The sequence below is a fragment of the Rattus rattus genome, chromosome 6 (assembly GCF_011064425.1).
Source record: "Rattus rattus isolate New Zealand chromosome 6, Rrattus_CSIRO_v1, whole genome shotgun sequence".
NCBI lineage: Eukaryota > Metazoa > Chordata > Mammalia > Rodentia > Muridae > Rattus > Rattus rattus.
Window position 1 is genome coordinate 140954608 of NC_046159.1, and position 23105 is coordinate 140977712.

General features: G+C 39.4%; 1 protein-coding gene across 2 annotated transcripts in view; it reads right to left on the minus strand.

The window, feature by feature from the left end:
* Positions 1 to 20: 20 nt before the first annotated feature.
* The window catches only part of Dmtf1 (cyclin D binding myb like transcription factor 1), a 40388-nt gene continuing 17303 nt past the window's right edge, over positions 21 to 23105 (minus strand). Inside the window, exons 5-18 of one of the 2 annotated variants that reach the window (XM_032907043.1) lie at positions 21390 to 21484; positions 18482 to 18596; positions 17478 to 17554; positions 13863 to 14020; positions 12759 to 12791; positions 11929 to 12038; positions 10031 to 10259; positions 8845 to 8996; positions 7452 to 7661; positions 5398 to 5483; positions 2752 to 2907; positions 2045 to 2419; positions 1309 to 1453; positions 21 to 1112 (exon numbers count right to left, since the gene is read on the minus strand). In XM_032907043.1, the coding sequence (XP_032762934.1) occupies positions 1003 to 1112; positions 1309 to 1453; positions 2045 to 2419; positions 2752 to 2907; positions 5398 to 5483; positions 7452 to 7661; positions 8845 to 8996; positions 10031 to 10259; positions 11929 to 12038; positions 12759 to 12791; positions 13863 to 14020; positions 17478 to 17554; positions 18482 to 18596; positions 21390 to 21484 (2051 nt within the window). In that variant the 3' untranslated portion in view covers positions 21 to 1002. The remainder of the gene's footprint in view (positions 1113 to 1308; positions 1454 to 2044; positions 2420 to 2751; positions 2908 to 5397; positions 5484 to 7451; positions 7662 to 8844; positions 8997 to 10030; positions 10260 to 11928; positions 12039 to 12758; positions 12792 to 13862; positions 14021 to 17477; positions 17555 to 18481; positions 18597 to 21389; positions 21485 to 23105) is intronic. The other variant, XM_032907044.1, reaches the window with a different exon arrangement.

The following is a 23105-nucleotide window of genomic DNA, read 5'->3' on the forward strand; positions in this document are numbered from 1 at the left end:
TTTTTTTTTTTTTTTTTTTGACTTTTCTATAATGATCATATCATTAAAGCCCTAGAGGCTACTTTTTGGCTTTACCTTAGGAATGACTCTTGATTTGTTTTCTTTTGATACAGAAGCAAACTTTGTTTTTTAAAAGTGCCTGAGGGAGAAGCTATACTGTACCCCCACCAGGTAATGCACTAAGTGAACAGCATACTCTAATACCCCTCAACTATCTTCTGGGCAATTTATATAGTAAAACGTGTAATAAAAAAAAGTCATGGTTATCAAATACAGGCAATATTACCTCCCCTCATGTAATCTCACCTCAAAGTGCTAACTGTAAACTAAGGACTGGTTCTGATGAGGGTGATAACTGCTTGGTTACCAGTGCATTGTTACCACTTTACCCACATTCCCTTTAAAAGTTAAAAACCAAAGACCTGTAGTGAATTTTCTTGACTCTCTGCTCTGTCCTTTACCCTGCCTCAGTCAGCTCCCACTGCCAGCAATGGGTTAACCATCACAGCCACCTCCCATGATCTTGGACCTGGATGCTGGTCATGTCATAAACTCCTAAGTTAGTCTTTCTGAAAGTCACTGCTAAGGTGAGCTGGACCTTGTTGCTAATATAACCTGAATTGTAAGCAGACCAGCCTGAGTCTGGGCAGAGCTCAGTGTCCACCGCAGAGATGGGTATTACTGCTTAGATGTAAACCAGAGGAGTGAAGCTTTGGTGACAGAAGTAGCTGCAGTGACTGCAACTCCCTCTTGACACAAAACTTAACAAGTCTGGGCAGCTCACACTTCCTATCCTCCATCATAACACACTTATAAAATTGGACCTCAGATGATCTACTTAAAAGGAGGTAAAAAGTAACAGCAGCAACGATGTGCATGGCTTAAGCACAGCAGCTATGCACAGGCCAGAGGAATGGCAGACCAAGACTCTTGGGATGGCTCCTTTCTTTGGAGACAATGTAGTCAACAATGTGGCTTCCTGAAGTACCTGCTTCTAATAATCTAGTGACAGTTTACCAAGTCCTCAACATCCTTTGAGTCTTCAGAAACAGGACTGCCCAAAGATGATCCAATTATATTCGATTCTTCCTGATGATGTTGAAATATGGGATCTGTAATGAGTTAAGTTTAAATAGTATTAAATATATGTTACTGATTCTCCATTCAGTCCAATTATTTTACAAAAGTGTAGGATTTAGCCAACAGGAGAACACGGTAGATCAAGAGAAAATTAGCATGACTGCATAAAACAACTACCTGACCCCCCTACTAACTATCCAGCTCATGAGAAGAGTCTTAGTAGAGTACCTGTTAGTGTTGTCAAAGGCAAGACAGACTCAGCGTCTATACCATCAGATGCCTGGATAAAGCCATGTGGTGAAGGAACGATAAGTATTGTCTCATCATCAATTGTCTGATGAACTTGGTGTACTATGGTAGGAGACTCTAAATCCTACAGAATATTTTAAAAGAGAAAACAAAGAGAAGGAAACTGATTTACATTCCCCAAGCGAGTCCATGTCATGTTTGTTAACATTTAGCTCTCAAATACATTCCATCTTAAAATCATGTTGCACTGTGGGATATATGTAACTCCTAAAATCTAAATTACCCTTTCCACCCCATCTAAAGGCGATGAAGCAATCAGTGTCTCTCAATTTGTTGCCTGTGGAGAGGGGACACTTCAGCAAGGAACTATGCCCAGGTGTCTATGCCTGTTCATTTCTGCCAGCAACAAGAACTCATTCACTTAGACCTTTTGAGTTTATATTCTGTGAGGCTAAATAAAAAAGGAAGGTACTAGAGTACCCATTCTCAACCCCGTTTGGGGTTGCATATCAGATATTTACATTCCAATTCACAATAGTTATTAACAAACTTGTAGTAATAAAGTAACGAAATAATTTTATGGTTGGGCATCACTGGAACATGAGGAACCTAATTAAAGGGTCTTGGCGTTGGGAAGGTTGATACAGAGTATCTCTCCTTGAAAGAACCTGTGAGACCCAAGGCAAAACAAGCTACAATCTTCTACACAGCTTACCTCAGTAACATAAGCACTGGCTAAGTCGGAAGGCTGTTCTTGCTTAAGGTCAGTGTCAGCAATTTCTTCCTCTGTTCTGACCATGACACTATTCATCAGTTCTGTGCTATTTTGGTCACTGTATTTAGACACATGAGCATTATTAAATGATGGTTGTATAGTCATCTTAGGCCGAGGAATTTCATCTGGGAAAGTGTCTGCTTCTAGTGCATCTGGAGGCTCAGGAAAATCAGATGAATGAAGATCACTATCAACTGTCAGTTCTGCTTGGGATATTGAAGAAGCGATGTCCTCTGTAGCAACAGTTTGAATGATGACTCTTGGTGTGTGACACTGTACTGTGACATTGTCACTTGTGTTCAACAAATGTTCCGGCTGTAACACATTAATGGGAACTATCAATGACAAAGTGAAGAACTGACCATCTCCCTCTCCCATACCTTTCACCTCTGCAGCTACTTCATCCCTTCTCTGGCCTGTGTTTATGACCCCTTCGAGTCCCTTCCTCCTGTACGTTTCCTACTTGAATGGGTATCGCTCTTGTTAAAGAAATAGTGGAGGTTACAGGTGTACCCAGGGAAGAACTGCATGCAAAATACTGTTCCAAGGACAAGTAATATGAAAAGTACTCTGATACCCAAACTACATTTTTATCAAGTAATCCTGACCCATAATAGGCACTCAAAAATTATAATTCTATAACATACGGATAAAGCATGAACAATGATCTGTTCAGGAGAAGCAGGAGCAGCAGCTGCCAGGGTTACTGTGGGACTTGTGGTCAGTGTTAGGGGAAGACCTTGACTTGAGCTTGTTTGAAGAAGGTAGGTGCCTGGAGTACCAGTAGGCTGTAAATGGAAAGACTAAAGAAGAAAACGAGATTCAGCACAGATACAGAAGCCTACAGACTAACTCTAGAGCTACATTAAAGACTGACTTGAATTTAGTAGGTAGCAACTGCACTTGCAAATCAAGAAGGTACAAACGATAAATTGAATATTCTTTATTATGTAAACTGTCTCCAACCATCTACTATCTTTTACTCCCATGCAGCTCTATGTTCTGGTTTCAACTATGTATCAATACAGTAGATTCAGGAGCCACCATGGCAATACAGGAACCCAATTTTCAATCACCTCTTTAAATGTTTTTGCTGTAGTTTAAAAAACAATAAACTTTAAGATGAGCAACATGTCTTATCCCACTAAAGCATTTGCAACCAAACTGGAGTTTGAACCCCAGGATCCACAAAGTAGAACAGACTCTTGCAAGTTATCCTCCGCCCTCTCGCCATCACCATCAAGGCACATAATCCCCTGCTCCCATAACAGGACGCATTAATAATAGTTTAAGCTTTTGAAAAGGTATATTAGCAGTGCTTATTTACTTCAGTGTTTTTATTGAGTAATGTTATGAAATACTCATAGTCAGAAAATTGAAGACACTACGTGAAGAGATGGCTGACTAGAAAAAGCATCATAGTGGCTCTGTGATGAGTCTTGGTTATCCTAATAACCTGCAGAATAAGTATTTTTATACATTAGGTAGTAGGTAAGCTAGATAATCTATTTTTTTCAGTTTAATATTGTCTTGACCAAAATCTTTCCTGTGTCTAGAATCCCTGAATACAAGGGTTTTTTTTATTGCTAACAAGGAGATAATATCTCTGTCTCATGGAAAGGGCTGGTAGACATAAAAATTGTTCGAGTGCCTATTGCCCACTGGGAAATGGAGTTTTTCTCTGCTTTCTTGAAAAGTGTAAAACAATAATTTTTCTAAATGTTACAGGTATTTACTGCAGATAGCAAGGAGTCATTCCAAATACTGAATATCTGCATATATATTTCAAGTGTTTTAATACACTTAAGTCTATGTATTTCAAGAAAATTACATGTATGGGTGTTTTGCCCACTGTTTGTGTGTTGAATCTCACCCTGGAACTAAAATTACAGATGGCTATGTGCTGTCGTGTAGCTGCTGGGACAGAGCTGGGGTCCTTTGGAGGAACAGCTAGGCTCATACTGTTGAGCAATCTCTCCAGCCCTAGACAGACTCTTAAAACATTTTGTATAACCTCCTAGGTAAAAACCCTTAACATAACAACTAATACCCCTTTTAACTCCTTTCCCCAGTAAAAATAAACAAGTTCTGTTGTTATCACTGTTAAATATACTGTACATTCCCGCTGTGAGACCACTTTCAGTCAGAGATGAAAGAGACTCTGTAGATACTCTGGTCATCTCCAAGGGTCTAGCAAAGGGTATTGACTGAATTACTGTAGTAATATCTAATTCTTTAAATCTTGAAACAACATGAATAGTGTTTACATTTTCTTAATAAAATAAAGGGAGTTAACTCTAGGCTTACATTAGGAAGGCAGATATGAACTGGGGCTTTTGCTTTTTTAGGTTTTCATTGCCCCTAAAAGAAACCTTATCATTTAAATTATGACCTGTTTTCCGCTAGCTAGAGCCAACCAAGATTTACTCCTATCATATCCAGATGTTTGTTTGGGGAATTTCAAGTGAGAGCCATAAGATTTTCTTCCACTTACGGAGCTACAAGTAGATAAACCCAGTGTTAAGCCAAACACGTGTTTTCAATATCTGGACTCACTGAAGGCCAAGCTGGTACACTATGGGTGAGTGCCTGTTTATCAGTGACTGCACGGCTGACTGAAGCTGTAGCTTCTGCTCCTACCCAGCATAGTGATCAAACTGCTAACCAAAGTCTGAAATTATGCATTCACGTATAAGTTCTTACGTCAACAGGTACTTTCCTTTCTCTTAGGTGACCTTGCAGTTAGAATTTGATCATTTGATAGCAAGTGTGTCGAGCACACACATGTGCAAATGCGTATGTAGGCCTAAGGCCAACACAGGTGTCTTCCTCGGTCTCTCTCCGACTTATTTTTGAAGACAGTGTCTTACTGAAATGGAGCTCCCCAACATGGCTTGACTGGGTGGCCTTTAAACCCCGCAATGGTGGAATTGCTGCCCTGTTCAGGTTTTTACATCAGTGCTGGGAATCTAAGGTCGTTGCACTTATACAAATAGGATGTATTAACTAACCAAGAAGGACTGGAACTAGAAACTTCCAATCTAAGAGTCAGCACAAAGTTATACTGTTTCCTCAGTAGTACTGTCATTTTGGGATTTGGTAAACACATTTGTTTATGTTCACGTGGAGAAGCAGCAAAGTGACAATGACACAGAAGTGGACATCTATGTCTAGACTGTCCATCTGGCCTCAGCAATCTGACTTCCTCGTAGACAGTAACAGTTCTATTAAGGATACCTGACCTTTGTTTTGCATAAGAATAGCCAGTAACTATTATCTCAAGTATTACTCACTGGAAGAATCTCAAATGTTTGTAGTGTTCCACTGTTTAGTGTTATTGTTTCTGAGTCAACAGAAGCAGCAGGGGAGTCTGTTGAAGCTGTAGTAAGAACAAGGACAATAATAAAATGCTTTGTGAAGTTTCTCCAATGGATTCAGCTGTCATGAAGGAAATCTCAATGAGTAATTTGTTTGTAAACCTAAAGTTACATGATGGACTTATCTGGGATGGCACAAAGATCAGACACACACAATAGCTAACTTTATTTAGCCCACTGTCAGCTTTACCAGAACAGTCATGCTTATCATGTATCATGTCTTTTTTTTTTAAATAAAATATGGCTGCGTTCATACTTCTAGAAAGCAATTGTAACACGATAAGCCTCATAAAGCCAGATACCACTGGAACCATACAAGAGTTCTGCTGTTAACTCTTGGTTGTATCAGAAGGTGCTGCAAGTGTTAGGAAGCAAGAACACATCAAGGCTAATGTAGAAAGAGAGAAAGAAACTTAGAGTAACATTTCTGTAAATTTTTAAAGAGCACTATAGATGTGGACTGGCCTTATAACATAAGATATTAGTTCTAGTAACACTGCTTCTTACAGTAACTTTATCTGTCCTACCTCTATAGAACTGTTATGAGTAAAAACAATTTTAAAACCAAATGAATTTATGATAGTATTTTTTTCAAAAGACCATAATTTGAAGGGGTCTAATAAGCAAAATTAGAGGTCAGAATGCTAAGTAATAGATGGGTTACAGAACTCTTACTATACTCACATAACTTGCTGTAAGTAATAAAACACTCTTAAAATTAAAAAGATGGTATGAATGAGTATTAAGGTTCTATGTATAAAATATTTGCTGTCCTCTTAATGGATATTATCATCCTACTGGTGGCTAACACTCTCCTGGACAATTTATTAGGCAGTAACATCTTGTATATTTATTTAGCCTAGACAGTTCTCTCACTTCAACTATAAAATAAAAAACATGGAGGGCCAAATAATGAGTAAGGCAAGTAATGTAGTTAGTTTAAATGTTTCTAAAGTAGCTTTGTTTGTGGTGCTGGTGATCAAGCGCAGGGCTTCACCAATGCAAGGCAAGTGCAGCCCCCTCAAAGATAACTTTGATAGTCATTGCATATATAGACAGATGTGGTCAAAGTATCAATTCGTGCCCGCTGTTTCTAAACCAGGGCACCAAGAGGGTACATTTGGATATGTGTGTATGTGTGTGTATTTATATCTGTCCCAATGACAAAACACTATTATCATCTTAAAGATGAAGTCAAGAAACAGCATGTAATAGGACGGTATCCTGCAAACCTTAATCAAAATGCAATAAGGAAACGCTCGTGAGCAAGCACAGCAAACAATAACCTTTTCACAGGCAAACAGCATCAGGTAGGACCACCACCACCACCAAAAAAAAGGGGGGGGTGTATGGTAAATAAAGATGGTTCCAAGAACTGGAACTCATTTCTGTCACTACAATTAAAGAAATGTCAGAAAGGGGAGAGGACAGTACACTTGGAGCTGAAGTGAAAAGTCTTTCCTCTCTGTATATTGCTGGGTTCCTGAAATCTAAGCACAAACTGACAGGCAAAGATAACAGATGAAAAACACTCTCGTGCATTGAACTGTCCCTTTACTACCTTAATTTTTTTTTCAACCTTTATAAAGATCCCATTTTTAAAATAGACTACCTCAGATCCACCTACGTTGTCTACATTCTGGATAATTATAAACGTAATGTCACGCTGAACACTATCTCTTTGCTTGCTAACTATCGTATTAAGAAAAAGTTTTCTAATCAGTTATTTTATCTTTATTCTTAATTATAAAATCTAGAGAGATGATTTAGAAATACTTATAGCTGGTAGGTGGCTGAAGCTCTTCCTGTCACACATTCACTCTTGTGTAAATGTTAACGGAGGTAAACATAAAATGCCTTAGATCTCCCAATTCAATTTCCATCAACACTCTAGAAGACTAAAAGGCACTGGAGCCATTAACTAGGTCCTAAGGCCCAATGGCAAGGAGTCTTGAGGCGCCGACACTTACAGACGTGGGTGATCTGGACGGGAATCTGCAACGCTGCCATGGGGCTTGGAGAGATGGCTGTATTATCTTCCAAGCGGGCGACTCTGATCTGAACATGCTGTACACTGGAATTGCAATTACTGTTTGGAACTCCAGATCCTGATTTATTCTCCAAAAGCACTGGGTTGTTTTTTTGGTTCTCATGTAACTGTTTAAGACCTTTTATTAAGACTGAAGGGAGATGGGTAGACAAAAAGAACATTGACTCTCCGACAGACCACCATCTAAGCAACAAGGGAAGTAGGGTGGGAGGAGGGTAAGGAGGGAAAGTATTTGGAGTAAATAGTTGTATACTGCATGTGAGAACTGTTAGATAATATAACATCCATCATAACATTAAAAAAGGATTTAAAAAAATTTTTTTTGGAGATGGGAGTGGTCTTGCTATATTGCCCAGTTTGGTCTCCAATTGTTAGACCTAGTGATCCTCTATCTCAGCCCCTCAAGCAGCCTGGACTTAAACATGTGCCACCATGCCTACCCCAAAAATGCTAAAATCATACTGTTCTTGCCGTTGGAACCATAACAAAATAGAAATGGGTGGGCATTGTTAAGGGCATGGAAAGAGTTATCTTCTGTGTCCTGCATCTTCTGGTACAATTATTTAGGAAGTTTATTTTGAAATGAATAGTGTACATTTTCCATCAATGACTCAAGGGCTGCACTTGACTGCCAAACTGTAATATGTACTCAAGGTCCTTTACTCTAGGCTTTGCTCTTTTTGGCCAGTGTGAGGGGTTGGTGTCTCAGTCTGTAGTGATCTGCCTGCCTTTGCCTTCTTAGTGCTGAGATTACAAGTGTGAACACAATGTCCAGCTTTTGTACTTCATGGTAATCTACATTAATCAAGTAAAGCCCCTCAGCACTGCATTCTCCTTTGAAAACTGCTAAGTTGGGTGTACCATAAGATGAGAAATTTGAGCCTAAATGAGACTCTCTAACGTAGGTTAGCACCTAGATGCAAAACAGCAAGTCTTTAAGTTAATTCAATTTAAGATCCCTGGATTTAGCAACAAAAGTAGAAACCCATAGAGCCTATTTTCTACAAAACAGAGTACCAAATTTTTCTTCAAATAACAAACTTAACTCATTTTTAGAAAGATTTGTACTAAATAAAACCATGTAACACTTACTTCCTCTTTATAGTAGTTTATGTGGAAAAACATGAACCTATGTAAATGTGTCCTCCCTGACAGGCTTTGGGATTACAAATCACATGGACTCTTCTCTAGAGCAGAAAAGACAAGGAAACAGGGCAGTTTCACTGGGAATGTGCCATACTGGCCTTTACTTGAGGCAAAGAACTCCTACCACTATTGTTCAGAAGTGATACTGTAAGCAAGTAGTACATTACCAGGAAACGAAACATCCTTATGGTTTGCGATTTGCCTTTTGATGGTCCACCATTTACTTCGAAGCCACTGTGGTGAACGAACACTGCTCCATCCCTCAGCTAGAAGATCCCAGTTTATGTCATTTTCATCAGCTACATCAAGCTCAGCTATCCTGTAAGTTACAAAACAAATCTATTTGATCTTAAATTTATTTATAAATCCTCTTTGTACGACAGGTGACAGGCCCAGCAATGAAGAACAGGAGGTCAGGCAGTGAGGTGCCATCCACCATTAAAGGGAAGGGACTTCAGCAGCAGAGATTAGCCTCAGAGCTAAGAAGCCCAAGTGCAACCAGGTGCTCAGCCGCATGCAGCTAGAAGCAGATTAGCACCGTGAAGGAAAGGGAGCAGGCTAGAGATGATACCCAGACCAAGAACAGTTCCAGCTGTACAGTGCTGCACTGTTTTATAATAAGTTATTTCTTGGCTCCAAGCTTTTTCCATTTATATAAAAAAATGTCAATTTCACCATATATAAAAATGACTTAGTTGAGAAAAAAACAAAATGGAAAATGAATCAAAACCCAGCATGACAGTATAACTAAATCAGGTCTTAAAAGTCTATTTCCTAGCTTTTATTGTCACAAAGGCTTTGACGTAACTGTAACTGTAATGTTCTGAAGATTTTCCCGCTGTTTTGTTCATTAGTTTTTATGGTTGAAACAAAATAATTTCCAAATTTACATACACACCGCCATTATCTTAAAGCTATCTGCTGAACTGAGAGGCAGAAGTGCTTGCTTTGATCTAACTTGATGGTGCACGTGACTGTTATTAGGTCCTTGCTGCCAACTGAGGCAGAGTAACCAGGGGCTGAAGCGCAGGAAGGCTGAAGCACAGGAAGGCTGAAGCGCAGGCACGCTGCCACGTTCCACAGACTCGGGCTGAAGCCCCCTGGAGGACAGTGGAAAACTTCACTGCTATCGCCCCAGCCTTAGCCTCCGCATCCTCATACGGTATTTGCTTGGACCCTGACTGCAGCCACCATAAAGGAACAAAGGGCTCACTGTGAAGTACTAGCATCTTAGACATGGCTCCATCCACAGAAAGGCTGCTTTTCACTAGGCACTCAAGGAAATTAAGAAAGTCAATCAAGGAGTCTACAGCATCCAAGCAGGTTTTGTTGCCAAAGATTTGGGATACAAACCTGAGGATGAGGTTGATTTCATCTTCCTTGGTCCACTCAGTTCCCCCACTCTGTTTCCAGTTCAGGTAGTTGAGCCATTTAGAACGGCATTGCTTTTCTGAGCGGGTACCCACTCTTTCCGCTACAGCTGCCCAAGACACACCCTGTGTGACGATGTCCCCTGGCTCCGTGCTTGTTAATTCATGAACTACCTCTGCAAGTCTCTTTTCTTCTTCTTCTGTCCATTTCCCTGAGAAAGCAACCATCCAGACTACATTGTTATCTTCTCCGTCACTACAGGATTCAGCCCTCTATGTCCCAGCACAAGGGCCAAGGTGAGTAGTTCTGTTGATGAGTTTAGTTTACAACAGCACTCAGCAGGAGACTACATGCACTAGAATTCGAATTTATTGACTTTTTAAGGACAGACATGTTACCTAAAACATATTTATGAAGAACTACGTATGTTCAAGCTGAATCAAGCCCTTTGTATAGAAACAGTAAAGTAGGAGGAACTTGACTCTCTGTGTTAACACACGTCCCAGCAACAATGGAATACACTTAGAGGCTGTTCTTATTAAGAGTAAATAATAAAGCATACATGGAATAACATCTCTGAGCTCATCTACTTCAGTAAGAATTAGATTTACCCAATAAAATACCATCCCAACTCCAAGCCAGTGCAACAATATATTAGCCAATCATGACACTAATATTCATATACATTTTCATTCCTGTATTTTCCAAATCTCTAAGCTTATTAACAGCATCGAATGTTTCTCTTGTTTAATTTTGGATATAAAATGTGTTATTTCAGGACCACACTCCTGAACAAGTCCTTTACTGAGCCCTTGTCTGGATAAGACTGACAGAGAAGGACAAGGCTCTGCTTTCCAAGCACAACGTGCATGGCTACACTGTCTTGTGGCACTGGGGAAGTCAGCAGGAGCCATGGTAAGGCAAAAGGAAGCTGGCGAGTCCATCTCTCAGGCTGCTGTCAGAGAGTGGCAGTGCCCCTGACACTGTGCTAACATACAGAGTTCTGTGCCTACGGCAGTGCACAAAACCTCTGGAGCTTCATCTATAGCTGCTTCTTCCCTCCTTAGGCCACACCAAAGAATGAGGGAAAGCTGGTGAGATTCATGTTCTCGCCGTCTCATTGGTAACGATGATGGTGAGAGAGGACATACTCTTGATTTCTCCTTAGGTAAGGGGGGTAAAGAAAAACACTGCTTAGAAGCTGAAACTAAACCTGAAATAAATTATAATTAAAAGGATTATGGATCCTTCAGGAACATCAGGATCGAAGACCTCTGAAAGTTTTTACTGAAACTTTTGTTTTACAAAGTAATTAAGACTCAGAAAGGGTAGAGACAATAACAGAGTTTCTACAGACTACCGTTTCTCACAAATACTAGGTTTGATGTTTATCCTCAGAACATTTGCATATATTAAGAGGTAATGTGCAGATCTGTCAAGACACTGAAATACTAATAACCATAAATCTGTTTATAGAAAACTATAATTCAAGTTTGAGATCCGCAAAATATATACAATACCCTGAAATACACAGAGGTTCTTCCTGACGGGATTTTCCTGAACATTAAGTTTTCATAAACATAGGCTGTTCTTCAGTTAGATGGCCTTACATCAAAACTACTTCTATCTTAAGGAACCGTTTCTCATGTGGACCAGTTTTAAATTGATACAAAACTAAGCCACGCTAGACTTACACTTATTTGCAAATGAGCTGTTGCTGTGTCCTTGCTAGCAACGTTCAACGTCCTGTATTTTAAGCATAACACTTGTGGGCTTTATCTGTTAAGGGGAGGAAGTGATCCCTTGAGTGACCGCAGAGACATGCGTATCTGGGGGTGGGAGGCTTGGCGCCAGGGCAGCCCCAGCGGCACGGGCAGTACCTGTGTTGCAGGTGTCCTTCATCAGCCGGCAGCGGTCTTTGACAGAAGAGGCGCTTCTTCCCAGGGCCGCCCCTATTGTTGCCCAGTCATTGCCATGCTTTATCCGGAGCCTAGAACAAGAGTCTGCCCATCAGCATTTGGATCAATTGTTTTCTCCCTTTTAATTTCACCATTTATTCTTCATTCTTCTTCTTCCCTTTTGAGACTGGTTTGGAAGTTGTGGGCAGCAATACTTTTGAGAGCCAAAGTTTGAAAGTGTGGCCTTTTATTGGGTGGGGTCCACAGTTGTCTATGGGTGAAAAAAAGACAGGCAGCAATTGCCCTTTTTCTGGGTCAGAGAAAAAATAGGTAATTTGGATATGTGTTCAAAAAGACCAAATTTCCTCTCAGGCTATTGACATAATTCCCAGGCAAGTCCCAAAGTGTCTCCTTTTGAGCATATTGTTAACAAGCATCTTCAGACATCTAAAAAGGTCCTAATGAATAGGTTCCCTTTCCACTGTCTTCAGATAGACAGACATACACATAAAGTACACGCTCCGCTTGAGGTCAACATAACAGCATTATGCGTCTGGAAATGTAACAGCCCTTCATTCCAGGGGACAGTCCTAAGTATGGTGTTCAGGCCACTGAACTTACTTTCTTTTGGAACACCTATTACTGGTCTCAGCAAGCACCAGGTGGCGGACAATAGGAGACCAATTTGTCTGTTAGGGGCAAACCTAATGTATCTTCTAACAGAAAGTCATGCTTTTAAGAGCCAGATGAAACTACACCAGTCTTCCAAAAAGCCAACAATTGCAGTCATGAAAACAAAACGGAAAACTTACTCCTTGAGCTTCTCAATTTCTTCAGGAGTGTATCTAGAAATTCAGAACAAGGGAGAAGAAATCAATTGAGTATCGAATGCTCAAAACATTACCCCAAACCAGTTTTAGTTAGAAAGCTGAACATTAAATCAAGCAGCATATAGATAATATTATTAAAGTGTATTAAAGGGAGTTTAAATGCTTCTCTACTCTTAAAAACCCGAATACTTACTGTTAGCTATAATATACATATATACTCTATTACTTTCTCTATGAAAATCCAACATTTCAAACACCTGCTTGCCCTATGTTGTCTAGTTAGGTCTCTGAAATTGCAGATGCTCAACAGACAACAGTACATGAGAGGAAAAGAGAAAAAAATTTCTTTTCTAGCCAGGCAGATACTCTAACATATTTCTCTATTTCCACACAGTTCATGCAATGTTTCTTTTATATGTTAAAAAAATTTATCTGAACATTATATAAGGCTGTCCATTTTACAACCACTTGTACTACATGGAAGGTTTTTGAGAAGTTAGCCAAGTCATTCATTCTTGAGCCAAAAAATTCTTTTTTCACCTTCATACAATGTTTCTTCACTGGCAGCTTGCTGACAGGCTAGAGGAGGCCTCATTATGCACTTAACATTCCAGAGACCAAAGCAGCAGTAAGACCCCAAAATAACTGCACTGAACATCCCTGACACCTTCCCATAAATGCTGCCTCTGGCGGAAATCTATCCATTACTCGTTATTTTCCACTCTTGTTTTATTTAAAAACAAAGTGACTATCCTAGTACTACTAATTCCCAAATCACGAAAACAAAGAATATGGAATTCTTTTAACAGTTCCTACATTTTTAACCACCTCACTGTTTCATCTACAAAGCAAACTCTGACCCCGTCAATTCGATCAAGTTAAACTAAGTAAGGTAAGGTGGTTCAGGCTCTAATTAAAACAAGTCCTTACTGCGAGGTTTCTCCACATATCCAATACCTACAAAATTATAAGATTACCAGTAATGAGTCATAGCTGCCTCCACTTCAGGAATTAACTTTAAAAAACTGACAGTTCTTAGCCACTCCCCCTTGTTATGTGAAAACATGCAGAGTACAGTTTTCATACTTTCCCACATGGTTCCTGTCATCATACATGCGCAGCACTCTTCTATAAACTGCAAACAAAGGCCGGTTCAGCCCCCACGCAATAGTCCTGTAGAAATCTTTTCTTTCGTCTTTTGACATCTCAAAGATGATTTCTGTAGCATCTTTTATTCCGCGAGCCTAAATGGGTTACATTTCTTTGATTTAGGGATTTCTTATACAATGTATGTGGATATAGTATGCTTTTAAATTAGTTTTAATGTTAAAGGTCAGCAATGACATTAAGAGAAAGACTCTATTGCTAATAAATCAAATATAAACTTAATGTTGCATTAATTATTCATGAGATTCTTAAGGGCACAAAAACAAACTATTCAATTCTCACAACTCAATTTCTGTTTAACTCATTTAAAAATCAATAAAAATTTAAAAAGTAAACTTGAAACTGGTACAAGAAAATCAAAAAAGCAAAATTAACCACCAGCAATCAAATAAATTGAAAGATAAGTTTAGAAATTGGTTCTTTGAAAGGATGAATTAAGACACATTTAAATACCAGAAATGAACAACAATAACAACAACAACAACAAAAGGCATAAGTAGAGGTGTTCCAGACACTGATCAACAAATGAGCACTGTGAACAACTTTATAAAAGTTTGGATTTACATAAAATGGCTAAATCCCTCAACAGTCAACTTACCAAAATGGGTTCTGGAAAAGTGAAAATCAAATAGACAAACCAGAAAATTAAAAAAACAAAAAACAACAACAACAAAAAAAACATTACTACTGATCTTTCCATAATGAAAGTGCCAGGCCCAAGTCGTATTACCAGTGAACACTGCACACAGTCAAGAGGTAAGTAACTGTTGGTAACTTCTGATTTTATTAGACCAGCAAAACTTCAATAGTGAAGCAAATGAGAAAAACCTCAGAAAATAATTTTGGGGCAAGGCTGAAAGCTTACTCAATATTGATCCCAAAATCCTACTAAATTAGTACACTGAAACCAGAGATCTATAAGAAAGTTAATTTATCGATATGAGTCCACCCAGCAGTAGAAGCTTGTTGAGTTTCAAAATAATCATTATTCTGATGACTCCTATCAGCATATTTGTAGAAAACATGTCAAAATTTAAAATATAAGGAAAATACTCATAAATGATAAAACTTGTACTGAATCAGGGTTAGTTGTGGCCATAATAAAGAACATAACAGAAATACATACTTGAAAATAATTATTTTCAGAGAATACTATACACATAGATAGCTAAAAACCGTTGAGAAAATAAACCAAACAGCAAAGCACTGTATCAAGCTGCCAATAAATAGACATTTGCATTTCTCTACAAAGCTTACAAGTCATAGAGAACATAAAATATTATAATACTTATACAGAGTCAGTGTAGTTCCAATAAAAATTGTATCAGGATTTCATTCTCTACAAACTACGTTTTTTTTGGTTCTTTTTTTTCGGAGCTGGGGACCGAACCCAGGGCCTTGCGCTTCCTAGGCAAGCACTCTACCACTGAGCTAAATCCCCAACCCACAAACTACGTTTTTTAAGAGAAGAGTGCTAAACATAGATAGAGCACTGGGAGGAGACCTGCCCTGTCAGGTGTTACTGTTCAAGAGAGCAGCACACTGGTGAAGGAAAGTTATCCAAAGGGAAGGAAAAGACAGGCCCTAAATTTTGACAAAGTACCTGTAATGAACCAATAAACCCTTAGTATATATCATATATTGTGAACATCTGGCAGAAAAAAACCCATAGCAAAATGGATAGAAAATACAAAGAAAATTTTAAAAAGAAATATAATGGTCAATAAGCATCTAAACTTATTTAACTTGAAATCAACATATAGACATAAAAGAATGAAAATTAGCATTTCCTGTGTAATGGGTAACCTGAAATTTATTCGTTCAGTGAAATACAGCTAACCAAGTTGATAAACGATGTCTGACAAAAACCACAATACGGAGCAAGAGAAACAATGCACAAGATACCGTCTCTTTTTATAACCGTGAGACCCAGGTAAAATTACAGTGAAATTAGAGTCAAATCCTACTCAAACATCTTCTAAAACATTTGGAATCTTTTCTATCATTTATTCATAGAGTTTTAGTATTGCACACAACTAAAGCCAGATTTCGCATACCTATAATCTGGGCGCTGTCAGACATGTCAACCATGTCGGCCCTTCTCAGGCTGCTGGTGGCAGTCACTTCTGTTTATCATTTCGCACAACACATAGACTATCTGACATTTACAAGAGGCTCCTCGTCACTCTTCTACGAGTGTCACACAGTGCGATCAAGAACTAACGACACATTATCTTTTTTCCTTCCCAGGACTGACCCATCTTTTCAACACTGCCCCTTCCAGTCAATCCTACCTACCATTATTCCCCAGATGACCTAACATCAACTGTTTAAGCTACTGCAGTTCCTCACACCTCCTCACTAGGGCTGCACACAGAGTGCTCGCTGACGGGCTTTCCCGCCAGTTTGAGCTCCTGCTGTTCTCACACGTGCCCTGTCAAATATCGCAAACCTTAGACAGGACCACTACAATGGAAGGGTCCCAGGAGATTGCTCAAATCTGCTAAACAAGAAACTGTGTTCTTGGTTTTCTAAATCTGGTGTTTCTTACCCTGTTTTATGGCTGTACATAGACTTTTATCATTTTCTGGTGGCTCATGCCACCTCACACCAGGTAAGCTGGAATCCCTGCCCTACAGCGACCCTCAATTCACTGTCACTGAATGTGTGACCACTGGGACAACTTTTAAATTCACTCTCAACATTTACTGACTTTTTGTTGATACTGTTTCTTCAAAATTGACTTTGTGAAAGCACTTCCATTTATCATTTGTAGAGTTTATAAAGAATGAAAGATTTCTTAAAAGCTCTTTACAGTTTACAGAGCTTACCTTAGGAAGACTGCAGTTAACATTCAGTTTAGGAACACAGATGTGGCAGGCAGCAGTGTGTTTATGTATATCAGATGATAACAGCCAGTAAGAGTGCATATCCTACTATCCAACCAATGATAACAACCGACATTTCAAACACTAAGTCTAACTCCACCTCAAGGGTAAGGCAGCAAGGCTCTGGAGAGGATTCTGTAACGAGTATAGCTTTCCACCATCAGTCTACCACTTACCTAAACTATCAGTTTCCCTTCAAGGCTTTATTCCCTCCCATTTTTGTAAATAAAGTTCTAGTCATTTGACCTGGACTTTCTGCAGCTGTCTGGACGCTACTTACCTTGCTTCCAGTTAAGAGTTAGGTTACAGGTGTTGAATTGTAGACCCTGCTCTCTTGCCACTGAGCAGTTATGTACAGTGTTTGCTACATCTGACCCACTCTTAGTTCCTACCCTTTCAAGTCCACAGCCTTTCTCAGCTCCCACCTTGGTACACACAAAAGGTACCTGTAATCACAGTACCACAAGAGGCTGAGGAGGGAGCACTGTGACAAGTAAGTTCACAGACCTTGAAATTATAAAGGCAGCAATTTTCTGTTAAGAAAATCAGTAAGATATTCATAGTTTACACACAAAACACTACCTGGATATTCTTGCCACCATCAATAAACAAATTATTGAAATGTGAAAACATTATCATGGTGTACCTTCAGATAGCGCTCGATGTTGTTCATCAAAATATCAATTTCTTCCTTGGACCACATCCCTTGCTTCCATTTATGTCCTTTAAAAGAAATATTAGTATGCCATAAATAAAAGAACTATTACATAAACATTCCCCTTTGAGGGGAACAAAGCAAATAGCCTTCCTTTGTGTGTGTGCCTTTCATCTGAAGTGTCCTTGACTGCAGTCACTACTGTAACCTAACTGAACGGGGACAGAAGATTGTTAAAGCATTGCTACTTCTCTTTCAGAAATAAAACTGCTTAGACAAAGGGAAAGAGTCAAATCATACTCAAAAGATTTCTTTCACTACGAAATTGTTTTTATAGGTACAAAAACAAGCACTAATAATTGTGGGGCTAGATAAGCATAAGACACTGGATATCAAGTGGATGGATTGTTACCAGCGTTCACTGTTGAGCAAGGGAGATTACTCACGTATCTCTGCTTCCTTTCCTTACAGTAATACAGCTGCATTTCAGTTACTTGGTTTTTTTTTTTTTTTTAACAGCTTCCCCAGCTATGGTATCCCCAGCTATGTGACACCATCCCACTTTAAGCTTCTAAAGGACTTTCAAGCCAAAGTAAAACATTCTCTTCTTAAAAGCAATAACTGTATTGTTTCTTAAATACCACCACAATATAATGCTCAAAACACAACAAAACTTACACTGTATCAGAAATAGTTATTCTAAAATAAATAGCATTATGGTTTCATTCAGGCTAAATTTAAACCCACTAGATAGAAAGATTACACTACTCTGTCCCACCAATGAAGTCCTAATGCAGAATCTTGAACTGCATCCCTGGGATGAGGACTACTTGATCATGATGGATGATCATTTTGATGTGTTCTTGAATTGGGTTTACAGTAACTTTTTTGAGTATTTGTGCGTCAGTATTCATAAGGGAAACAGAATCTTGATGACAACAAGCCTTTAGACCCCTGGCTTCTGGCACTGCAATCTCAAATCCAGTCTGCTTTACCTTTGTTAGTGAGAGAGTCCTTGTCTTCTTTAGTTGTAAACCATGCTTGGCTAACTGCAGAAACTTCCTCGGTACCCAATGGAGACATCTCATCTAGTTGATCATTCTGTAAAATCTTTAAAAGAGAAGGGGGTGGGGTTGGGGGTAGGGGGAAAAGAGAGAGACAGAGAAAGGCGGAGCTTGATTTAATACCCAAGCTAACTCACCTGTTTTGATGCTAGGAATTGTAAAATTCTAACGAAAGTGTTCACTTGTGTGCATACTGCCTTTTATAATCTGATCAGCACTGCATTACTTAAAAATCATTAAGGAAGCTGCGTTGGGACACAAAACTATAATCCTGGCATTTGGGAGGCTAAAGCAGGAGGATTTTAAGTTTGCCAGCTGGGCTATGTGGTGAGATCTTATTTCAAAAAACAAAAGTTAAGATATTCCAAGCTGAGTGCAGTGCCTACGTCTTTAACCCCAGCACTCAGGAGGCAGAGGGGCATAAGGGCAGAGGCGGAAGCAGGTGGATCTGAGTTCAAAGCCAGCCTGGTGTACTGAGTGAGGTCCAGGACAGCCAGAGCTGCACAGTGAGAACTTTTCTCAAAAAACAAAAACCAAACCAAGCAAACAAACAAAGAAAGAATATATTCCAAAGTCATGTAGGTGTCTTTATAGGCAAAATGAACTTTTCATACAGTTGGTGTCAGTTACAGACAGGAAAAAGGTCTCCTGTCTTTGGGTGTTATGACTGGTCTATGTCCTCAAGAGATTTTTCTCTTGCATAGTATAACTTCTTCATAAAAGATTATCAGACTAAATTAAAAGAGATCACTGCAGAATCACTGTCTGCTTTACCTCCTGATGAGTTTGTGTTAGTGGGTAAAGATTCACAGCCTCCTGGTGTATGTTCCTCTCAGAGAACTCTGACAGTAATGGTACACGGACTTTTATGTCGTCATGGCTACAGCTTTAGCACTCAGGTTAATGAGGTATGGACACAGGCTTGATCCTGGGCTTAAAGGGAGCCATACTGGAAAAAGGACCGACTTGGTCAGAGTGCGACTGTATGTATGAGGCTGTCACAGACACATCAGAGAGCCACATGATAACTGTCATTCAGTTTAGTCTCTGGCCTGAATAAACTACCAGGCTGTCACTACTTTGAGGTAAGTTCCAAGAATGAATGTACTATTTCTCTTATAAACAGAAAACTGAATTTCTAATCTGAAGAACAGTCCCATTTTTCACAGAAATAGAGAAAGCTGTCAGTGGAAGATGAGAGCACAATGAGAAGAACCATGTCTCTATGGCTGCTGCTTGTGACACTATTTGTGGAAGTGACTTCAATCTAGCTAGAAATCACTGGATAGCCATTGAGAGGGCTCGGAAGATAAAGACTGGCTTCAGACTTGCTGACCTGAATCCTTAGAACCCATATTGTGGAAGAAGAGAGAATCCACTTCTACAAGTTATCTTTTGACTTTCACATGTGTGCTGCAGCATGCACAGATGCACACATGCGTAAACAAATGATATGCGTGTGTGTATATGAACATATAAGAAACTAATGGAACAAGTACAAGTCTTAACGGTTTTAGCTGCACAAAGCCTTTATTTATTTGATTGACTCATTGACTGACTAAGTGAGCGAGTGAGGTATGTTCCTTCTATTTCTAAAGTCTCCAGAACTTTTATCATAAAGGCATGGTCAGTTTTGTCAAATGCCCTTTCAGTATCAATTGAAATAATACTAAATGATGAAAACTTATAAACTAGAATACTATTCAGCTCTAAAAAATGAAGTAACAAAACTTGCAGGAAAATGGATAGACTTTGAATATATATCATATAATCTCAGAAAGAAAAAAACTTCATGTTCTCCTTCATATGCGGAATCCAGCCCATAATATATGTAACATGAGCATACATGTGAGTAAAGTATAACGCAGGAAAGAGAGTAAGAAAGGCTGACTCTAAGGGATGAGGAAGGACTGAACGCAGGTGCTGAACGTGAATTACACAAAAAATAAGGCTGGGGTCCCACTCTCCTCCTGCCAGAGAGCACTCAGTGTTGGTGGTAGATTACGTGTATAAACACAAACTGCAGTGAAAGTGTAAGCCCCAGGGTGAGGCTCCACAGTGTCAGAATGGCCTAGCTACGAGAACTTCTTTGAAATGCACAGGCACGGAGTCTGGTAAACTTTGGTCTGTGATCTTTATTTTATTTACAAGACTTTTTATAGTAAAGCTCATACAATTTTTATATTAAAAAGGTGAAATGATTTAATAAGCCTCATCTGAAGAAAGAATTTTTCTATTACTTCTCAGTTCTTAATATTACATATCAACCCGGAAGTCTTATACTTCCTAAGCGAAAGGCCACTGTGATACTTCATAAAAATGTTCAAGTATTTTCAATTCAAAAATATCAGACATTAAATGAAGATATGAAGTAAAAGAATAAGCCAACTAAAAGCAAAAGATGCACAATCAGGTAGACATAAATTTAGAATACATGCTCATTTTAGATTCAAACTATGTAAGACAGCAAAAGAAGTTCACAGTAAGAACAGCAGAAAGGCCTGGCTACCAGTCAGCCTCACAGCACATGAGAAAGCCTATCTAGCTCTACAAGCACCAAACGGAATAGCACAACTGTAATCACTGCTATTAACAGTTCAAGCAGGATTCTAGACACAGATGAAGGCACACCCATCACTTCCTATTCCAACCATGATCTCTACAGGGAACACAATGAGCATCTATTTTTGCTTACGACATGTTGGGACTAGAAACCTCAGTGATGATGGGCCTTGCTTTATTGACATTATGAGTCAAGGTATATCCTTATCATTTTTTACTTAAGTTGTGTGTAATAACCATGTTCCTCACAGAAGCCAGTTTAAAATATGTACTATACCTGAATTTGTGTCACAGTTCCCTCAGAAAGTTCATCATCTGCCACCTCTGTAGTTGCCGTCATGGTCACCTCAAAGCTCTGATCATTTTCTGAAACTTCAAGAAAATAATGATTCATCTGCACAGTAGTAATTGTAGGATCTAATTACCCAAACAAAAATCCATGGTGAAAATGTACTCATCTAATTTCCAAACCCACTTCTTACCAATCATTATACTGCACATATTTGCTCAATAGACATGAATACCAGATAGGACACTTTTTCACGGGACTTATAGTCTAGAAATGGACAGGATTCCATGTTGGTTAATACTCATATAAGCCAAGGACAAGATAAAGCAGGGAATGGAATGGAGTAGAGTGAGGCAGTATGTCCCAAATTTTAGGTACGAACTAGGGTGATCCGACTTGGGAAAAGGAAGGAAGCTAGTCTTGCAGGACAGCACTTTAAGGAAAGACAAGCACAAAACTTGGCGACAGGGCACGCGTACAATGGCACAAGTGTGATCCGTGCACTGTTGTTACATCAGATGAAGAAAGAGCGGAAAGAGACTGAGTGAGACCTCACAGGCTGCAGCAAAGATGAGAAAGGAGGCGCTGGATGATTCTGAGCAGAAAAATGACATAAGCTCACTTTCATTACCAGGATTGCTCTGGTGGCTGTGAGGAAGACATTCTGAAGGGCAGAAGGGCTAGAGTCAGCACAGTGGGAAAGGCCAGTGGTTTGGACTAGGTGGAAGCATACATAGTTCAAATTGTGAACGCATGTCAGTGACAGAACCGGTATGATTTGAAAACAAACAAGATGTGTGAGATTGGAAAGATCAAGATGACCGTGCTTTGCCCCCTTCTTTTTAAATCTAAGCAACCAGAATAGACTACTGTTCAGCATCCGTGAATTTTCAGGCAGTGCAGTCACTTTTACATACATGACTGAGACAGCACTAAACACCAAGAATTCTGGGGAAAATCTGAAGGTGGCTCTCTGTACCAAGCACTTCTAAGAGAAGTCTGGTTAAAATAAGCAGGACCATCATCACCAGAAGGAAAAAACACAAACTAAGACCATTAGTAAAAACAGAGAGGCACTCTTAAGAGTGGAGTCCTAGTCTTAGGCCATTCCATATTTAGAGGCTGGTATGATGTGCACAAGTCAAACTAAACGATAGACATAAAAGACAAACTCAGAGAGGGGACAGGAAGAAAGATACTAGATCTCTGGAGACCTGGGGGCCACGGATGAAACCGCAGAGTATGTTAAAGCGAAATGAGAGGAGACTGGATGCAAGGGCAGGCAGTTGGATAGTGGCCAAAAATGGCTTCAGGTCTTTAGTTTACAGAAAAATACGAGTTTAACATTAACAGGAGTCATCCAGGTAGAGAACGAGCAACTAGTGATTCAGAAGAAAGACCTAAGTACTGCAAGAACATCTGTGAGTCTGCAAAGACCTGGAGCTGGAAGGCAGAAGAGCCAGCCTTAGCTAGCTGGGGTGAACACCAGGACACACGGGCATATGCAAACCGAGTGGTCTCAATGGATGTAGACTGTATGTTCTTGTAATATAGTAAATTTTCTTTGAAATAGAAAGCAAGGCTGTCCTCTGGATACAAAAGACGTAGGTGTCAGGTTTGGGGACATATGAGACAATATTCTCAGAGTGGATGAGTAAGGCTGCTGTGACATGACAGATCATGTTGTCACTCACGAGGGAGAGA